This window comes from Lithobates pipiens, unplaced genomic scaffold (genome assembly GCF_037356315.1).
Source record: "Lithobates pipiens isolate NorthernLeopardFrog02 unplaced genomic scaffold, aLitPip1_a1.2 Scaffold_19, whole genome shotgun sequence".
Taxonomy (NCBI): Eukaryota; Metazoa; Chordata; class Amphibia; order Anura; family Ranidae; genus Lithobates; species Lithobates pipiens.
Window position 1 is genome coordinate 285,292,577 of NW_027507764.1, and position 19,650 is coordinate 285,312,226.

General features: G+C 43.8%; 1 protein-coding gene across 8 annotated transcripts in view; it reads left to right on the forward strand.

Moving 5' to 3' along the window:
- RECK (reversion inducing cysteine rich protein with kazal motifs) overlaps positions 1-19,650 on the forward strand; it is a 909,451-nt gene that overhangs the window by 803,910 nt on the left and 85,891 nt on the right. Inside the window, exon 20 of one of the 8 annotated variants that reach the window (XM_077491992.1) lies at positions 8,694-8,823. The exons of the other annotated variants lie outside the window; for them this stretch is intronic. Within the exon in view, the coding sequence (XP_077348118.1) occupies positions 8,694-8,747 (54 nt within the window). The 3' untranslated portion in view covers positions 8,748-8,823. Of the gene's footprint in view, positions 1-8,693; positions 8,824-19,650 lie in introns of those variants that run through there. 8 annotated transcript variants of the gene reach the window in all.

A 19,650-nucleotide genomic window follows, 5' to 3' on the forward strand; every position in this document is an offset into this window, starting at 1 on the left:
AACAGTAGGTAGGAGCCCTCCCATCGAGGCAGAGCATTTTGTTTGTTTTTTAGCTCCGTCGGGCACCGTGATTGACGATGGATGTACATCGCGGTTCACTTTTTTTTATTTTTGTAATAAAGGATTTGTCAAAAACTGGTCTCTTGTGGTTTGTATTTTTTGACACTGGGTAGGGGTACAGTTTCTGATATGCCCCCTGCCCGTAGACCCTGACAACCACCGCCAGGTTTGCCTGGAAGAGGCCCTTGTCCCCATCAACATGGGGACAAGGTGCTTTGGGGGGCACCCCAATCCACCCTCCCCATGTTGAGGGGATGTAGCCTGGTATGGTACAGGTGGGGAGTGTTCGCTCCCCCCCCCCATCCTGACCTCTAGGCTGCATGCTCGGATAAGGGTCTGGTATGGATTTTGGGGGGCATTTTCTTTTAATTTTGGTGTGGAGTTCCCCTTAAAATCTATGCCAGACCCAAAGGGCCTGGTATGGATTTGGGGGGGAACCCCACATCACATTTTGTTTCAAAAATTCACATTCTAAATTCTAAATCAAACCACAGACGTAGTGGGATGTGTGTCGGGAATTATGCACACCAATCTCCCGCCAAAAAAACCCACAATAAAATAGGATTTTTATAACCGCTTACCTGTAAAATCCTTTTCTTTTGAGGTACATCACGGGACACAGAGTCTCAGTAATTACTGATGGGTTATATAGGGTATCACTAGGTGATTGGACACTGGCACACCCTAGACAGAAAGTTCAAACCCCTAGATAACCCCTCCCCTTACTGGGAGCACCTCAGTTTTGTAGCAAAGCAATATAAGTGTTTAGAAGCGGGGAGGGACCTCTGTGTCCCGTGATGTACCTCAAAAGAAAAGTATTTTACAGGTAAGCTGTTATAAAAATCCTAGTTTCTTTCTCGTACATCACGGGACACAGAGTCTCAGTAATTACTGATGGAATGTCCCAGAGCAATGCTATCTGAGGGGAGGGGGAACAACAAGTAGGATGTAATCAGACCTGAGGACCTTGTACCACTGCCTGCAGCACACTGCGCCCAAAGGCGATATCCTCACGCCCACTCACATTCACCTGATAAAATCTGGTGACTGTATGGACCGAAGACCAGGTTGCGGCCTTACAGATTTGAGCCATAGAGGCCTGATGATGCACTGCCCACAAAGCACTAATAGCCCTCATGGAGTTCGTCTTGATCTGAAAAGGAGGAACTTTCTGCTTCAAATCATAACCTTGAACAATTACTTGTCGAATCCACTAGCAATGGTAGATTTTGACGCTGCCTGTCCTCTATTAGGACGGTCCGGCAATACAAACAAAACATCCGTTTTGTGACCCTGAGCAGTTGCTTCCAGATAGGCTTTGACTGCTCACTGCATCCAAAGAATGTAGTGGTGACCTTTCTTCCGTAGAACACGGATATGGAAAAAAGGAAGGCAGAACAATATCTTGGTTTAGAAGAAAACCTGAAACCACCTTTGGTAGAAGCTAGGATGAGGCCGCAATACACTCTGTCCTTGTGCATGGTTAAATAAGGCTCTTTACAGGAAAGAGTTGCTAATTCTGATACTCTTCTAGCAGAAGAAATGGCTACCAGAAAAAATGAACTTCCTTGTCAACAGGACCAAGGGAATTTGACGTATCAGTTCAAAAGGCTGTTTCCGTAAAACTGACAGAACCAAATTCAAGTCCCAGGGGTTTAGGGGCGCCTTAACGGGAGGATTAAAATGCGTTACCCCCTGTAAAAAGCTTTGAACCAAAGAATGCGAAGCAAGGGGACATCAAAACAATACTCACAAGGCTGAGACCTGGCCTTTGATGGTACTCAAGGCCAGCCCCATTTGCAGAAAGTGAAGGATTCTACCTATGACATATGTACTGGGATGCCAACCCTGGATTGACACCAGGAGGCAGACTATGATAAATTATTCTGCAAGCTGGCTTCCTTGCATTAACCAAGGTAGAAATCACAGGGCCTGAAGCCCACCACTCTTTAAAATGTGGGTTTCAATAGCCAAACCATCAAATTTAGCATTTGTAAGGCAGGATGGAACACTGGACCTTGGGATAACAGGTCTGGACGAGGCGGTAGGGTCCACGGGGAACCTACTGTCATCTTTACTATTTCTGCATACCAAGCTCTTCTGGGCCACCAGAAGTACTGACTTATTTTCCTGCCCGATCCTTCGAAGAAGTCGTGGCAGTAGCAGACTAGAAGGGAATGCATAAATCAGTTAGAGCTGATGCCTTGGAGTTACCAACGCATCTGTCCCGGATGCAACAGGATCCCTTGTTCTTGACACAAAGTTGTTGATCTTATTGTTGAACCTGGACGCAAAGAGATCTACATCTGGAATCCCCCATCTTTGGCATATGGCCAAGAAGATGTCGGGTGAAGAGACCATTCCCCTGGGACTAACTGCCGATAACTTTAGTCTGCCTGCCAGTTCTCTATCCCCGGAATGAAGATTGCCGATATGCACGACACATGCTTTCCTGCCCAGATTAATATCTGGTTCACTTCTCCCTGAGCTGCATGACTCCTGGTGCCTCCTTGGTAATTGATATAAGCCACTGCTGTGGCATTGTCGGACTGGATCCTGACAGTGCAACCCTGGCATCTGAGTATCCAGGCCTTTAGGGCAAGATACGCCGCACGGATCTCCAGAATGTTGATGGGTAAGGACCTCTTGGTCTTGGACCATCTCCTTTGGACAGTCGACTGTTCGAGAACTGCCCCCCAACCCGAAAGACTGGCATCTGTTGTTACCACTCTCCAGTTAACTGGTAAAAGGGATTTTCCTTTTTGCAAACTTTCAGATATCAGCCAGCAACTGAGTCTCCGATGCACTGCAGGAGACAGACGCCTCAGAAAATCTAACGCCTGAACCTTCTTGGTGCAGGCAGACAGGATACTGTTTTGCAGCAGTCTCTAATGAAACTGAGCATAGGGAACTGTTTTGAATGAAGCCACCATCTTCCCCAGCAGCCTCATACAAAGGCTAATAGAAGGACCCTTCTTTGCCCTGACTACCTGGATCAGTTCCTTTACGGCACTGATTTTTGCCTGGGGTAAAAATACCCTCTTCTGGGCTGTATCTATGACCAGACCCAAATACTCTAGTCTTCTTACTGGCTTTAAAGAAGAAGTTGAGGACCCAGCCTAGGTACTCCAGGTAGGTGACTGTGGTGACCAAGTTTTTGTCCAAGCGGACTACCGACCGGTCTATCAAGAGCAGGTCATCTAGGTATGCTATTACTGTTATACCTTGGGCCAGTAATCTGGCCAGAGGAGGGGCCAAGCTTTTTGTAAACACCCATGGTGTAGTAGCTAGCCCGAAAGGCTACAAACTGAAAGTGCAATTTTTCTACTTCAAAAAGCAGGTACTTTTGATGAGCAGGGAAAATAGGTACATGCAGGTACGCATCCTTGACATCTATTGACGCCAGAAGTTCTCCTCCTTGTAGGATGGAGACTACCGATCAGATCGATTCCATCCGAAAGGACCATACTTTTAGGAATCGGTTTAGATCCTTAAAATCTAGAATGATCCTGACACCTCCATTAGGCTTTGGTACAGTGAAAAGGTTTGAATAAAACCCCAATCCCTGCTCTTGCCTGGGAACTACCACAATAACTTTTTCTGACAATAGTCGCTCCAACGCTAGAAAGAGAGACTTCTTTTTCTTTGGGTCTCTGGGAACATTTGTTTAGAGGAAACAAGGAGAGGGGAATTCTAGGAACTCTAGTTTGTAACCTAGAGTTATTGTGGAGAGCCCCATCTGTCCTGAAAATCCTCCTGCCAGAGTCTTGAGAACTGTAGCAGTCTTCCCCCCCACCCGAGCGAGCGGGGGTGCCCCTTCATAAAGCGGCTATAGCATTTTGTAGACTTCCTCCCCCAGGACTTTTGTTCCTGGGGTTGACTCTGAGATTTTGTTCTTGAGCCTGATGGAGGAGGCCGTCGTGACTGCCTGGAGGTTGATGCTCCTGGCACTGGGGAAAGCACATGTTTGAAAGAGGGACCTTAAGTCCTCTTTTAACCGGCAAAAGGGTTCCTTTCCCACTAGAGATCTTCTGGATAATAATTGTCCAAATCCTCTCCGAACAGCCTTGCACCACGAAAGGGGAAACCAGCCAGAAGCTTCTTAAATGGTGATTCGGCTGACCAATCTTTCAACCGTAAGATTCTATGCATACATACATACATACATACATACATGCGCCAACCCAAGCATAAGGCGAGAGGTCTGGAGGATAGAATCTCTGATAGCATCAACAGCAAAACACAAAGCCGCTGGTAGGTTGGCCAACCCCCGAGGCTTGCTGTTCAGGTAAAACCTTGAGGACCTGTTTTCTCTCAGGTCCTGACAAACTCCAATTGCTGTCCCTGCAGGTTGAACCTGCCAAGGAGAAAAATCTTTTTTAACAGTTGGATTCCTAAACATCGGAGCATTGTCAACAGGACAAGTCAGACTTTTATTGATACAGCAGTGTCAATAGCTGGTATACCCCACATCTTAATAAATTTTTCCTCTACAAGATAAAGTGTTGAAATCCTTTTAGGAGAAAAAAGATGTTTATCTGGGTGATCCCATTAAGAATAAGCTTTTAGAGTAAACTATGAACAGGAAAGGCATGTGACAAGAAGAGGGTTCTTTAACTGACTCAGATACGGACCACTTAAATGTGGAGCGGACCAATCCAGCAAGAATTTGCACCAACACCACTTTATCCTGAGAAGCTGAAGAGAGCCCTTCTCCACTTGATTCTTCAAAAGAGGAATCATCAGTCTCATCCCGATCCTCTGAGGGGGATTCCTCTCCTTTTTCCCAGAGTTCCTCTGTTTGAGGGTCCTGGGTGGCAGAGAAGGACCTAGTGCGTTTTCTTCCACTGAGTGAAGATGCGATTAAGTCCACTAATGTTTCCTCTAGCCCATTTGTGGTTGAGGAAAAAACCTCCTGCGTAATGCATACAGAGGCTGAAGTGCCAGAAGCAGATGCAGCCCCTGACCCCGATGGCTCACCCTGGCCAGCTTCCCCAGGTTCTTCGGGGGAAGGTGCTGCAGAGGGGGGTCCTCGGAGCCTGAGTGAGATCCCTTTGAGCGCCTGTTTTTTCGGGTATTTGTACCTCTTCTGCCGATAGTGCCAAGCAACAAAGGTAGAGGTATCACAAAAAAAGCACTGACTGCTGGGCAATGTAGTTCAGCAACTGTCGCTGCTACCAAGACCCAGTCTGGTGCTTAAGTAAATGCTGCCAGGGAATGCCTGTGTCTCAGACTCGCATGCGCCTGTCAGCACTGTGTCCCTCCATAGGCTGTGTGCACCTGCAAAAGAGTGCACTTTATAGCCTGTGTAGCCAGCGATGTGGGTGTCTAACCATGTCGACATTCCATTAACGCTCTGTCCCCCCCTCCTCCACTCGCCCCTTCCGCCACCCCCTCGTCTTTTCAAAAAAGACCGCTTTCCCCGTGCGAGCTGAGGCTCTGATCCTTGGAACCTGCATGGAGGGGAGGCTGGGTCGGAGGAGAGAGCAGGGCTCGTGGATGGGAAGCCGCTGTAATGGTGGCAGGTGGTGTGTTATACTACAGCTTCTCTGTGCCTAACCTAAGTCTTGGGGGGAGAATCCCTGCAGGAGAAAACCCCCCTTCCCACATCCTACCTGGAGCATGGCTTGGACAGCATGGACACTCGGGCAGACAGATCAGGCCCCGGTGGCGACTTTAGGCAAGCATATATTTACTTAAAGGAGAAACCTATTAGAACTTGAAAAATTCCTAAGGAGTCTCCCTTACCTTATCCAGCTGCAGGGTTCTGTGTAACAAACCCAATCTTCACCTCTCACGGTGGGCTCCGTTTAGAGAAAAAAACCTTCAGAGACTGGGGCTCCCTTTTTGTATAGGGAGATCCGCAGTTCTGGGCATGTAAAGCACCCTGCCAGGGCTATGGCTGAAAAAAACAAATACTGGATCCTGGGGTCCAGCTCTCTAAAAAAGAGAAGCATTACAGGTAAAGCCTTGTTTCTTCGGACACGAGGCCCGGGTACAATTAGACCCTTTGAATGGATCCGGTTGCATGGCTTGCCCCAGTGGAGGATATTCCAGTGGAGCTCAGCACAGCACATCTTTACTCGTGACCAACACCTAAGACACTGGCGAAAAAACTGAGGTGCTCCCAGTAAGGGGAGGGGTTATATAGGGGGTTGAGCTTCTTGTCTAGGGTGTGCCAGTGTCCAATCACCCAGTGATACCCTATATAACCCATCAGTAATTACTGAGACTCTGTGTCCCGTGATGTAAGAGAAAGAAACATATCTATTTGTATACACACTGCAAAGAAAGATTCAAGCCTGCTCTTATGCCAAACACCCACCACAACCACTTCAGCCCCTGGAGGATTTACAGCCTTAATGATCAGAGCACTTTTTACAATTTGGCACTGCGCTGCTTTAACTGGCAATTGTGCGGTCATGCAATGTTGCACCCAAACAAAATGTGCGTCCTTTTTTTTCCAACAAATAGTTTTCTTTTGGTGGTATTTGATCACCTTTGGGATTTTTTTTTTCAATGTAAATGAAAAAAGACTGAAAATTTTGAAAAAAAAATATTTTCTACTTTGTGTTATATAAAAATCCAATAAACTCAATTTTAGTCATACATTTAGGCCAAACCAATAAATATAATCATATATTGTATTGGTTTGTGCAAAAGTTATAGCGTCTACAAACAATGGTACATTTACTGGAATTTATACAGCTTTTAGTTTATGACCCATTTCCTGAGGTGCTGAAATGACAGGCCAGTAAAACCCCTCCAAATTTCCTCTTTTTGAAAAGTGGACACCCCAAGGAATTTGCTGAGAGTCATGTTGAGCCCATTTAATATTTTATTTTTTTGTCACAAGTGATTGAAAAATAACAAAATAAAAAAAAATTTTTTTTTACACAAAGTTGTCACTGAAATCATATATTGCTCACACATGCCAAGGGTATATGTGTAATTACACAACAGATACATTCTGCTGTTTCTCCTGAGTATGGGGATACCACATGTGAGACTTTTTGGGAGCCTAGAGGTGTACAGAACCCAAAAAACTGATCACCGCCTTCAGGATTTCTAAGGGCGTACATTTTTGATTTCACTCCTTACTACTGTTCACAATTTCGGAGGCCATGAAATGCCAAAATAGCACAACCACCCCCTACCCCCAAATTACCCCATTTTGGAAAGTAGACACCCCAATCTATTTGCTGAGAGGCATGTTGTGTCCATGGAATTATTTTATATTTTGCCACAAGTTTCCGGAATATAAAAAAACATTTTTTACACAAAGTTGTCACTAAATGATATATTGCTCAAACATGGCATGGATATGTGTGAAATTACACCCCAAAACACAATAGTAAGTGCACCAACACTACACTGACACGTAGGTACACACATCGGGGTCCCGTACGTGGCTAGGCTCCCAAAAAGTCCCCCACGTGTGGTATCCTCATACTTGGGAGAAGCAGCAGAATTTATTTTGGGATGTAATTTTACTTATGCCCATAGCATGTGTGAGCAATATATCATTTAGTGACAACTTTGTGCAAAAAAAAAAATTGTAATATTCCTGCAACTTGTGGCAAAATATAAAATATTTCATGGACTCAACATGCCTCTCAGTAAATAGCTTGGGGGTCTACTTTGCAAAATGGGGTCATTTGGGGGGGGGGGGGGTTTGTATTATTTTGGCATTTTATGACCTTCGAAACTGTGATAGGTAGTGAGGAGTGAAATCAAAAATTTGCACCCTTAGAAATCCTGAAGGCAGTGATTGGTTTTCGTGGTGCCGTACGCGGCTAGACTCCCAAAAAGTCCCACATATGTGATATCCCCGTACTCAGGAGAAGCAGCAGAATATATTTTGGGGTGCAATTCCACATATAACTATGGCATGTGTGAGCAATATATCATTTAGTGACAACTTTTTGTAAACTTTTTTTTTTTTGTTGTGTCATTATTCAATCACTTGGGACAAAAAAATAATATTCAATGGGCTCAACATGCCCCTCAGCAATTTCCTTGGGGTGTCTACTTTCCAAAATGGGGTCATTTGGGGGGGGGTTGTACTGCCCTGCCATTTTAGCACCTCAAGAAATGAGATAGGCAGTCATAAATTAAAAGCTGTGTAAATTCCAGAAAATGTACTCTAGTTTGTAGACAGTATAACTTTTGCGCAAACCAATAAATATACACTTATTGACATTTTTTTTACTAAAGACATGTGGCTGAATACATTTTGGACTAAATGTATGACTAAAATTTAGTTCATTCGATTTTTCTTATAACAAAAAGTAGAAAATATTATTTTTTTAAAAAAAATTCAGTCTTTTTTCTTTTATATCGTAAAAAATAAATATCGCAGAGGCAATCAAATACCATCAAAAGAAAGCTCTATTTGTGGGAAGAAAAGGACGCAAATTTTGTTTGGGTATAACATTGCATGACCGCGCAATTACCAGTTAAAGCAGTGCAGTGCGAAATTGTAAAAAGACCTCTGGTCCTTAGGCTGACAATTGGTCCGGGGCTGAAGTGGTTAATCGTCAACCATGTGAGTTGGTAAATGTTGTACCTTCATTAAATGTAACCGTATTGCTACACTTATAGGCGCCTCTCTTCTCTTTTATACTCTGTAGCTCCTGCTGGATTTTGCTTCTAATTACCTTGTGGACGCTGCCATTTCTGAATGAACATTTTATTGTTACACAACCAATCACATTGCTATAATCTTTTTATATGGACTATAAACTGAAATACCTATGAATAAATGGTTGTGGAACGAATCACCTGCGTTTCCAATATTTCTTATGGGGAAATTTGCTTTGATATACAAGTGCTTTAGATTACAAACATGTTTCCGGGAAACAAAATATATGCTCGCAATCCAAAGTTTTACTGTACGTAAAAAGTGGCGTGCATTTGTATTCAGCACCCTTTACTCTAAAACCCCTAACTAAAATCTAGTGGAACCCATTGCCTTCAGAAGTCACCTAATTGGTAAATAGAAAACAGTTTTAACAGTGCCACAGATGAAAACAATCAAAATGGACCGCAGCTTTCTTAGTAATGACCTGAGTCAGTAATGGAAATGTAAAAGCAAGATTAGCACAGGTCCGCAATACTCTTACAGCATAGAATGTAGTCCTCAATACAATACTTAATAGATTTCTAATTATGTATCATGCAAATATGCAAAGTAAACTAATATGTGTAACTATATATTCTGTGCAAACATGCAAATTAAACTAATACATATGTGAATAAATCAACAACGTGTTATGAAAACCGATTAATAAATCTATGAGTGCTATTTGTTAATATATAATCAACAATTAAAGTGCAACTTGTATATGTGTAAATATGCATACTCAGACTGTGACACCAATTATCATAAATAAGTCTCAAAATAAGAACCTCTTAATACCATTAAAAATGCATCAATAATATAATATTCCCCCAAAAAACTATTCTGCAATGTTCTTTGTCTATATAATGGCTCTTTAAGCCAATTAAACACCCTGTGTTCAAACAAAAACTTGAAACCTTCACCAATCTCACCAATATAAAAAGGAAAATTGTAAACTTATCTTTCCATAATTTTCCTTTCCTTATGTATCCCCATGGCAGCACACACTGGGTTGTGACTCCGACCCCACAACCTGACAGGATTGGTTAGCTATAAATTTAAAGGAGAGGCACCCACTTCATTCTCTGTAACTATCATCCTAAAGAAGGGGTGGGATGCTGTGTGCTGCCATGGGGATGCGTCAGAAAAAGAAAATCACGGAAAGGTGAGTATACAATTTTCAGTTTTCCTGATGCATCATGGCAGCACACACTGGGAAATAACTCGCCAGTCGTGTGGGTGCAAGTTAAAGTAGTAGTGTTTATTGTATAGCTGAAGAATTGGCTTGAACAACGGCTCTTCCAAAATCTACCATTGATAACTGAGCCAAATCCATTCTATAGTGGGACATGAAAGTATGCCTGGAGGACCAGGTAGCTGCCCTGCAAATTGTCTCAGGAGACACTCTGCAATAAGCTGCCCAGGAAGCTGCCACTGCCCTTGTTGAATGAGCCCTGATGCCTCCGGGTATCGGCAGATTCTGAATGTCATAAGCTTTCTTGATTGTCTTGACCAACCAAGATGCGATGGTGCAGGATGATGTCATCTGGCCTCTTCTCCCCCCATGAGGAATCACTAATAGACTTTCGGTCTTCCTGAAAGAGACTGTACCTGATAGATAATTTCTAATAGTAGTCTTAACATCCAAAGCGTGTGGTTGACCTTGATTATATGTAAATGATGGAAGATTGATTTCTTGATTGTAATGGAAGGATGATGTCACCTTTGGAGTGAATTGGTCTGAGTGTTTCAGTACCACCCTGTCTGGGTAAAAGACCATGTATGGCTCTGAAATCATTAACGGCTGTATTTCCGAAACTTTAGCAGAAGTGATACCTTTAAAAATAAAATTTCTCATAGCTAAGTTCCATAGTGTGATTGAATCAGCTGGATGAAAAGGAGACTCTGGTAGGGTTTTCAGGACTATTGATAAATCTCATGTTGGGAAAGTCGTCTTCTTGGAGGCCTGATCTTGGCACACGCTATAAATTGTATAATGATATAGTGATTGGCCCACTTGACACCCGTTTTAGCTGAAAGAGCTGAAACCTGTACTTTGAGTGTACTTGAATTGAGCCCTCTGGATAAACCTGCTTGAAGGAATTCCAAAACTTGCGGCACTTCCGGAGATAAAGGGTCCCAACCATTCTGCTGGGCCATAGACGTGAACTTGTCCCATATTATGTCATAAGTGACATTAGTCGTGTATTTCCTAGCCTGGAGTAATGTTGAAATGACCTCCTGTGAGCAACCTTGCTCTAGGAACCTAATCCTCTCAACATCCAGGCCATCAGATGGAGCTTCTTTGGGGCTGGATGGAGGAACTGGCCTTGGTGAAGAAGATCTTGTGATAAAGGAAGAGGTAGTGGGTCCCCCAGACTGAGATGTAGCAGAGTCGTAAACCAAGGCCTCCTGAGCCAAAAAGGAATGATCGCCATCACTGATGCAGAAGATCTCCTGAGCTTCGATAGGAACCTCGCAATCAAAGGAGTTGGTGGAAGTATATACCCAAATTGGAAGTTCCACTGATGGAGAAGGCAGTCCACTCTCTCCACAGATGGGTATGCCGCTCTCGATAGGAACCTCTGACACAATTCCGGAATTATCCAAGTTTGGGTCAGGAGATTGAAGACTTGAAGGTTCAGGGACCATTCATTTTTTGATAAGAACTCCCTGCTCAAACATTGGGCTAGCAGGTTCTGAGCTGCTGGGACATATACTGCTCGCAGATCTAATAGAAATATCTGAGTCCATTCTAGGATGGGACGGACTTCCTCCAACAATGGACTGCTTCTGGTACCTCCTTGTCTTTGTGTATACGTTACTGCCACCTTGTTGTCCATCCGTACTAGAACACTCTTCCCCATCCAGGATGGGCCAAAAGCTAGGAGAGCCTGAAAGGCTGCTCTGAGCTCTAGGATATTCGATACCAGATCCCTTGCTTGGAATTGCCATTGTCCTTGAGCCGCCTGTTCCGTGATGGGCTCCCCAACCTGACTGGCTGGCATCCGAGGTGATCACCTCGGGTTTTGGGTGGACTATCGGTCTGTGTCTCCTTAGATTGTCTGTATGCATCCACCACCAAATTGACCGCTTCACGGTTCAATAAATGGTGATCGACTGGAGCATTGATGTTACCCTCCACTGAGTAAGGAATGAGTACTGCAATGTCCTCATATGCCATTGTGCCCACTGGATCATCCATCAGTATAGTGGCCGACATTGACCCTGTAATGCTCAGACAGATTCTTGCTGGAAGATATCTTGCCGCCATTAGCCTCCTTATCTTCTGTAATAAGGGCTCTATCTTTTCCTGAGGTAGACTGACTCTGTTTAATAACGTGTCAAGTTCCGTCCCTAAGAGAGTCATATTTTGAGTGGGCTGAAGACTGCTCTTCTTCCAATTGATCAACCACCCGAAACTTTGAAGCATGTTGATCAGTATATCTCAATGAAGAATCAGTGTTTCCTGACTGTCCACTAAGAGCGGGATATCGTCTAAATAATGATGGACCCACAGGCCTTTCTCTCTTAGGAACGTGATCACAGGACAAAGAGTCTTGGTAATTGTCCTGGGAGCGAAGGAGATACCGAACGGGAGACACTGAAACTGGAAATGTTGATGGTTGACTAGAGAATCGCAGATACGTTTGAAAAGCGGGGTGTATGGGCACGTGAATATAAGCATCCAATAAATTCTACGGAAAGCATCCAATCTCCTAGGTTTACAGCTAACAAAATTAATTGGAGGCTCTCCATTTTGAAAGCTTCTACTTGAATGCTTCTGTTGAGTCCCTTTTAGGTCCATAACAGGCCGTAAGTCGCCTGTCTTTTTCCTTACCAGGAATAGAGGGGCGTAATACCCCCTTCCTCTTTGGGAAATTGGAACTTCCAATATTGCCCCCTTCATTACTAGCTCTGCCACATACTTGAGCAGTAATCTCCTCTTGATTTAAGATGATGGCAGTCTGGTTGACTGAAAAAGTTTTGGTGTGTGTTCTATAAACCTCCATCTGTGGACAGTGTCCACGCATCCTTTATGTGTTCCGTCCATACCTGCTCTAATTTTTTGAGTCTGGCTCCCACTCTCCCAGGTAGGATGGACACACCCTCAAAAAAAGTCTGGTTTTCCCCTGACGAGGTGGTCTTATGCTGCGTATACACGGTCAGAGAATCTGTCGGAATGCGTCTTATCGGACCATGTCGTCAGATAATCCGACTGTGTGTGGTATGCATCGAAATGATTCCGTCCGAATCTCCGTCCGACCCAATTTTCCAACATGTTGGAAATATTTCCCGACCAACTGGGCCGGTCGGACCTAATCCGATCATGTGTAGAGCATTTTCATCGGACCAAGTGCCACGCATGCTCACATTCAAATTCCGACACGGAAGTGCTCGTTCAGGTAAAACTACTGTCACGCTGCAATGTTAAAAAATCATTCATCAGGCGCATTCTCTTGTTCTTTACAATGCTGCAAGAACCAACTTCTTTTGATGCTCATAGTCACACACACTTCTCCCGAACGGATTTCATTACTCTTTTTTAACCATTTCAGCAATACAATTTTAGTTTGCGTCACATCTACAGAATGTTTGATTTGTTTTTTTATTTTTGGGATTTTTTTTGGGGGGGGGGGGGATTCCCTAAAAATCTCCTTTAAAGACACTGCTCATTTCTCCTTATTTTTTAATTTTTATTTTTGGGTGTAAACTTACAACAACATTATTGTATTTTTTAGATTTTCTTTTTCTTTTTTAATCTACAGGAGGTTGTTTAGTGTTGGTACCCCGTTCTTTAGTTCACTTTGTATTTTGGAAATGTACCTGCCTGCTCACAAATAAACTGTACTTTTTGAAGGAAAACACATTACACAAGTATTTCATCAAACAAAAATAAAATTTATTTTGTTTGCTCGAAAATAAAACTAGGAACGCAGCACTGGAGAAACTTCTTAACTTTGGTGCAGCCTTTGGCCCCCAGGGCAGACTTGACTAAATGAGATATAAAAAAATTGGTGGCCCGAGGAGTAGATATCTCAGGGAGAGAAGTTTGTTTCCCTGAAGTCCTAGAGAGCAGGAAATTCAGATGCCATTTCTGTCCCCAGGATGGTGATCTTCAAGAGGCTGCATCTTCTGGCACACCAGACTCAACCCAGGCCATCACTCTGTGGTCTTCCTTTGTGACTTCCCACCAGGCATCCTTCCAGGCTGTGGCTGGGCTCCTGTAGCTGGGGCAGGAGAAGGAGGGCTTTGGTGGACCTCCTGGCTGCCACTTGCCACAGCCTCCCCCCGACTGAGGTCTTCCTGTGTATGAAAAGGGGACATAGTTTTAGTTTTTTGATCATCAATCACAACATTTTGTGCTCCTGGCTTTTGCTAATTGAATGTTACCAAATAGAACAGACTATCATTCTGACACCAGCATTTTTCTTTCCCGTCCCAATCATTTTTGGTCACTACTGTCTATTGAGATGTAAACCACTTGGGGAAATCTCAACTTACTGATCAATAAGAACATCTAGTTAACATCATTAAATGTAACACAAGAAATATGTTCAACAATGCAATACCTGTCTCAAGCTGGGCCCCACCACATGGTGCTGCCTGGAAGGCCCAGGTTGGACATCAGAAGCCTCAGCTGGGGTGAAGGATGCCTTGGAGGAAGCCTGGAGAGTGGTGACCTGGGTACCCCTTGGTCTACCAGAAAATGCAGCCTGTCAAAGTGCACCATCCTGGGGTAATAAACAGCATCTGGATCTCCTGCTCTCAAGGACTCCAGGTGCTTCTTTCTCTCCCTGAAATATGTAAGCTTCATGGCCACAATTTTGCGATTCAGATATTTCATGTCTGCCGTGGGGACCCTGATCTGCGCCAAAGCAAGCAGTTTCTCCAGTGCTGCGTTCCTCTTTGATCTGTCATTATAAAACTTGTTGTGGAACTGCCACAGGCAGGGCATCTCCATGTAGAGCTCAAGGAATAGCCCCATAAAGTTGGCATTGTTGAATGGGTCCATTTTGTCTGCAAGACACAACACAAGACAAACCATCAAATACTAATAATGCAATTAAAATCCCTCCTAATCTTGTCCCAACATCGGCCTAGATCCAAGCAGTCTAGTCTAGTGAAGCACAAAGTTAAAAATGTTACCTTCGTTTCCACGTTCGCCACGTCCGTGACTCACACTCTCCTCCCAGATCGTACGGACGATACACATGTGTGGCGTTTTATATACAGTGCGCATGCGTGAAACTCCCCCTGCCCCTGATGTTCTTTCCAGACTATTCCCCGCCCCTTCGCTTCCCGCGCAGTGGGGAGAGCACATGGCGGAGAGAACGCAGGTGCGCACTAATAGTTCCACTAACGAGGAGGAGGGTGAGGAAAGCCCGGAGCCTGAAACGTCCCGATCCAGGAAGACAAGATTTAAGGCCTCAAATATGTCTTTTGGAGAGATGTTGGAGATGGTCAACATATTGAACAGGACCGACTATGATGGGAAGTATGGACCTTACCCAAACCCAAATATCAGAAAGGCCAAGATCATGAATAAAGTTGTGAAGAGTCTTCTGAAGAATTTTGGGGTACGCCGATCCAAGGATCAACTGAGAAAACGCTGGTCAGACCTGAAACTGAGGGAGCACGAGCAGTACCTAAGGTGAGTGTAGGAGAACACAGCTTCCGGTAAGCTCATCAATGTATATCACCATATTTGGATTACATGGTGTGTTTGTTTTTTTTTTTTTCTAGGTGATGTGGAGGAAGATTCCCGTTTTACCAGTGAAAGTGCCCAGATCTTGATCGGGGAGATAATGGGGTGCAATAGGGATTTGGAAATTGTACAACAAAACATCAATGATGTTAAAAATAAAATGAAGAACATCATTGATGTTTTGGGGAGAGTGTGAAAACGAAAAAACTAGATAGGGTTTTATTTTTGCTTTATAACATAAAAATGTTGTATTTTGCATAATTAAAAATTTGGAAGATGCACAGAGTGTGTAAACATGCGCTATCTCCCATCATGGGGGATCAATGTACATGTTTTGTGGAAAGTGTCTGAGATGAAGGGGGTTGCAGCCCCAAAGCATGTACATTGATCCCCCATGATGGGAGTTAGCACATGTTGACACACTGTGTGCATCTTCCAAATTTGGATTTTTCAGGGGTCACACCCCATGTGATGAAGGCAATATCAGCCCAGTTTGTACATACTCATGTCTGACATTGTTTTCACTTTTCCAAGTTGAACTTTGTAAGTTCCTGTGTTCTGTATTTTACGGTTTGATACATGCCTGTTTACACAAAAAAACAAGTAAAAAATAAATATGATTAAACTCTGTTTTGGATACCCAAAATATCTTGGTTTGTTGTAAAAAAAAACCTTTACTAAACGCACATATGAATGTGCTTGTATTAAAAAGTTGAATTCTCACCAATGTGTGGCTTCCTTTTTCATTGGGCTTAAAATGTATTTGTAATCAAATTTGAGTTTGTGCTGAGAAGGAGTGCGATTTAATAAAGGCAACTCCACTTTGCACTCCAAGTGCAGTTTCAGGTGTACTTTTGCAGTGCACTTGTAGTGCATAGTGGATGTGCCTTTAGTAAAAAGCACCCACAGTGATGTGTAAATTTGGACAATCATGCCATTTTCTTGCCATGGTGCTGAAAATGAGCATGATTTTGATCAGTAATGCACTACACATTCACATACACACTACACTACAACAAAAAGAAGGTGTGTGTGTAGCAGACCCACAACATAATAAGATTATCTGAAGAAGAGACTGTCCCCTCATCTCGCTCTGAACTTGGGTTTGCACTGTTGGTGAAAAAGGCACAACTTTAAGAAAAATGGCAAAGTGGGAGGCCACAGTCTGCCATTCCTGTGGCGTTGAAGGACACTGTGTAGTGACACAAGAAAAAAAACTAGTAATTTGACAAATCAACATTGCATGCAGATTAGACACCCACATTTTTGGGCAAAATTAGTATAACATTTTTTGAAATGAGTAATTAAAGCCTAAAGTATAAGGTCCCCTTATGAGAGTCATACCCCCCCCCCCCATCTGATGGGCCCTTGCTAAAAAATGAGGGGGGGATGTTTAGGACAGGTAACGCTCTCCACTTGATTGAGAGCTGAATGCCTAAATAATGTGTGATACTTTGTGAAGCCCCTCCTTAGTTACACTATTGGCAGCCCACCGGACAGATAAGAAGTTTCATAATAACAAAATGGAAGGACATTTTGACATTCTGCTATTACATAGCAAGAAAATTAATGTGTTTTAAAAAAAAAAAACTAGCATTTGAAAGTAATGAGGCAGGCCCTTACACTACATGCTTTGGTGAATTTGTCCATAAATGTGATCATGAAAAAGGTATTTAGAGTGTGTATTGGGTTGGGTCAAGTCATCAGATAGAAGATTGCTTCAGCTGAGGTAGCAATTGGGGAGAGGGGGGTTACTAATGAGTTTGGCACAACTCCTAAAAACAAAAAAAGGTCACTTTGCATGAATTGAAGCACACACATGACATTTGTAGAGATTTTAGGGGGTGTTTAGGGGAAAGCAATACTATGGAGCTGCCAAAAGACATTAAGTGACTAGACTATAGTTTTAGGGGCCAAGAAGAGCATGGTGGGGAAGTTAGTGAGGCAAATCTGCATGAGGACAAAGGGGCAGAGCATATGAATTAGAGCATATTGCAATGATGGTAATTAGGGAATGAGGAAAGAAATGCAAGACATTAGCAATCATGAAATACATGGAATGTGATGTTTAAGGATAAAACTTAGCATAATATAGTCCTTCTGCAGCAGCTGAATGATGGCAGAACAGGTCTGGAATAATGATCCCCAGAGCCTGGGGGGAGATGCATGTAGAGAACTTGAGGTCCTGAAGGCTTCTCCCTGTCGCCAAGTAGCACAACGTGGCGATGAGCCTCTGATCCGGAGTGATGGCTTGCCGCATGCAGGTATCCTGCCTGGTGATATAAGGGGTGAGCAAAGCCAGCAGACAGTGAAAAACGGGGTCCGTCATCCTGAGAATAATCCAGAAATGATCAGGATTATTCTGGCGGATCTCACGGAGCAAAGGCATGTGGGAGAACTGGTGACGCTGGCGCAACCAATTCTTGGTCCACAAACGCCTCCCCTCCCTGTTCATGGACTGGGCTTGTGTCAAAGTCAAAGTAAGAACCCCTGCACAGCACAAACTGTACGATGAGTATGTAGACGAAACATGTTTGGAAAACGGTCGGCTGGTCAGAACGGACACCAGAAAGCACCGATAAACAGCAATGCCTGAAAGGATGACCTGAATAGCAGAAGCAAGCAGACAATAAAAAATGCCTTTCAAAGCGTACTATACCAAGATATAGTCCACAATGAGAAGCAAATACTTAATGACTGCACACACTGATTATCAGATACGCAAAGACAAGCACAAACTGAAGAGCGGTAGCGATCTGAATCACTAATCTGAAAAGCGCGAATCGTCTCTCACCAAACTTCTACTAAAACACGAGATCAGCAGAAGGAGCCCAAAGGGTTCCGGACGTGGTGCTGAATTTCCTTTTTCTAGTCCCGCCGTACACGGCTTACGTCACCGCGTTCTTGGCAACCACAAAATCGGACAACTTGGCCCGACCGTGTGTATGCAACAGTTTCGGACACAATCAGTCGGACTAAATCGGACGGGCAAAATCCGACGGATTTGGTTGCCAAAATCTCCGACCGTGTGTACGTGGGCTTAGACTTTGGAAAACTCAAAAAGGATAATTGTGGATTCTTCCAATTCATTTTTAATTCTCTACCTGGTCTGTATGTCTTCGCCTCCCTGTATCTCTCCAGGAGATTGCGTTTGAAGGTAGGACCCTTCTGTGGTTTGGGACACCAGTCAGAAGGAATCAGGCCCAACTTTTCACCTGTTTGGAGATTGCCAAAGCCAACTTTGATCCAAAGAGGTTAACTCCATCATAAGGGATCTTGCACCAGTTAGACTTTGATGCATCATCCGCCACCCATGGCTTGAGCCATAGATCTCTTCTGGCCGTAACTGATGCCAGCATAGCCCTGGCAGAGGAACGAATTACATCCTCTGCAGCTTCTGCCACAAAATCACCTGCCAGTTTCAATTCTTGAAGACAACTGATTATGTTCTCCTGGTCAGCCCCCTCACGAACAGATTTCTCTATATTGGCAGACCAACCAAAAATCGCTTTTCTTACTGTGGCTGATGCTATCGCAGGTTAACATGCCCCACTGCTGTGCAATATGCTTTTTTCATGTCTTGATCAATTTTTCGATCCAGCACGTTCCCGGAAAGTTACTGTATCCTCTCTGGGTAAAGTAACGTGTTTTGCAAGTCGCATCAAGGAAGCATCGACCACCGGTGGTTGGGATAGCGAATTCACCTTTTGTTCTTTCAAAGGATACAGTTTAGTAAATCTATTATTCAGATTATCTCTCTTGTCCATTCTCTCTCACTCATCCTTAATGAGATCTTCCAGTTCTTCGATAAAAGGGAAAGGACTCTGGTTCCCTTTTTAGATTAGGGAAGTACTTCCGAACATTGCGAGGGGTCTCTTTCCCCACTTCCCATCCTATGGCTTCCTTCACTGACTTTATGAAGGGCTCCACTAGAGAAAAGTCAAATCCAGTAGCGGTCTCTGCATCAGCATTGTTGGAATCTGAATTCGAATCTATGGGCGGATTCTGAGCTAAGGAAGATGTGCTCGGGCCGGCCCTGTCTTGTTCAGGATGTCTCCAAGATAGTCTCTCATACAGACTCTCTGATGAGGTCAATCACCTCTCTTACATCATATTCCTTTTCTCTGGTTGCTTCATTGAAGCATGCCTGGCAGGCCAATTTGTCTGGCAAAGCATGAGCTCCACACACCCAGCAAGTGTTTGCTGCAGGGTGGGTGTGATGGCTCCTTTCATGACGGAGAGAAGGTGACCTTCTATA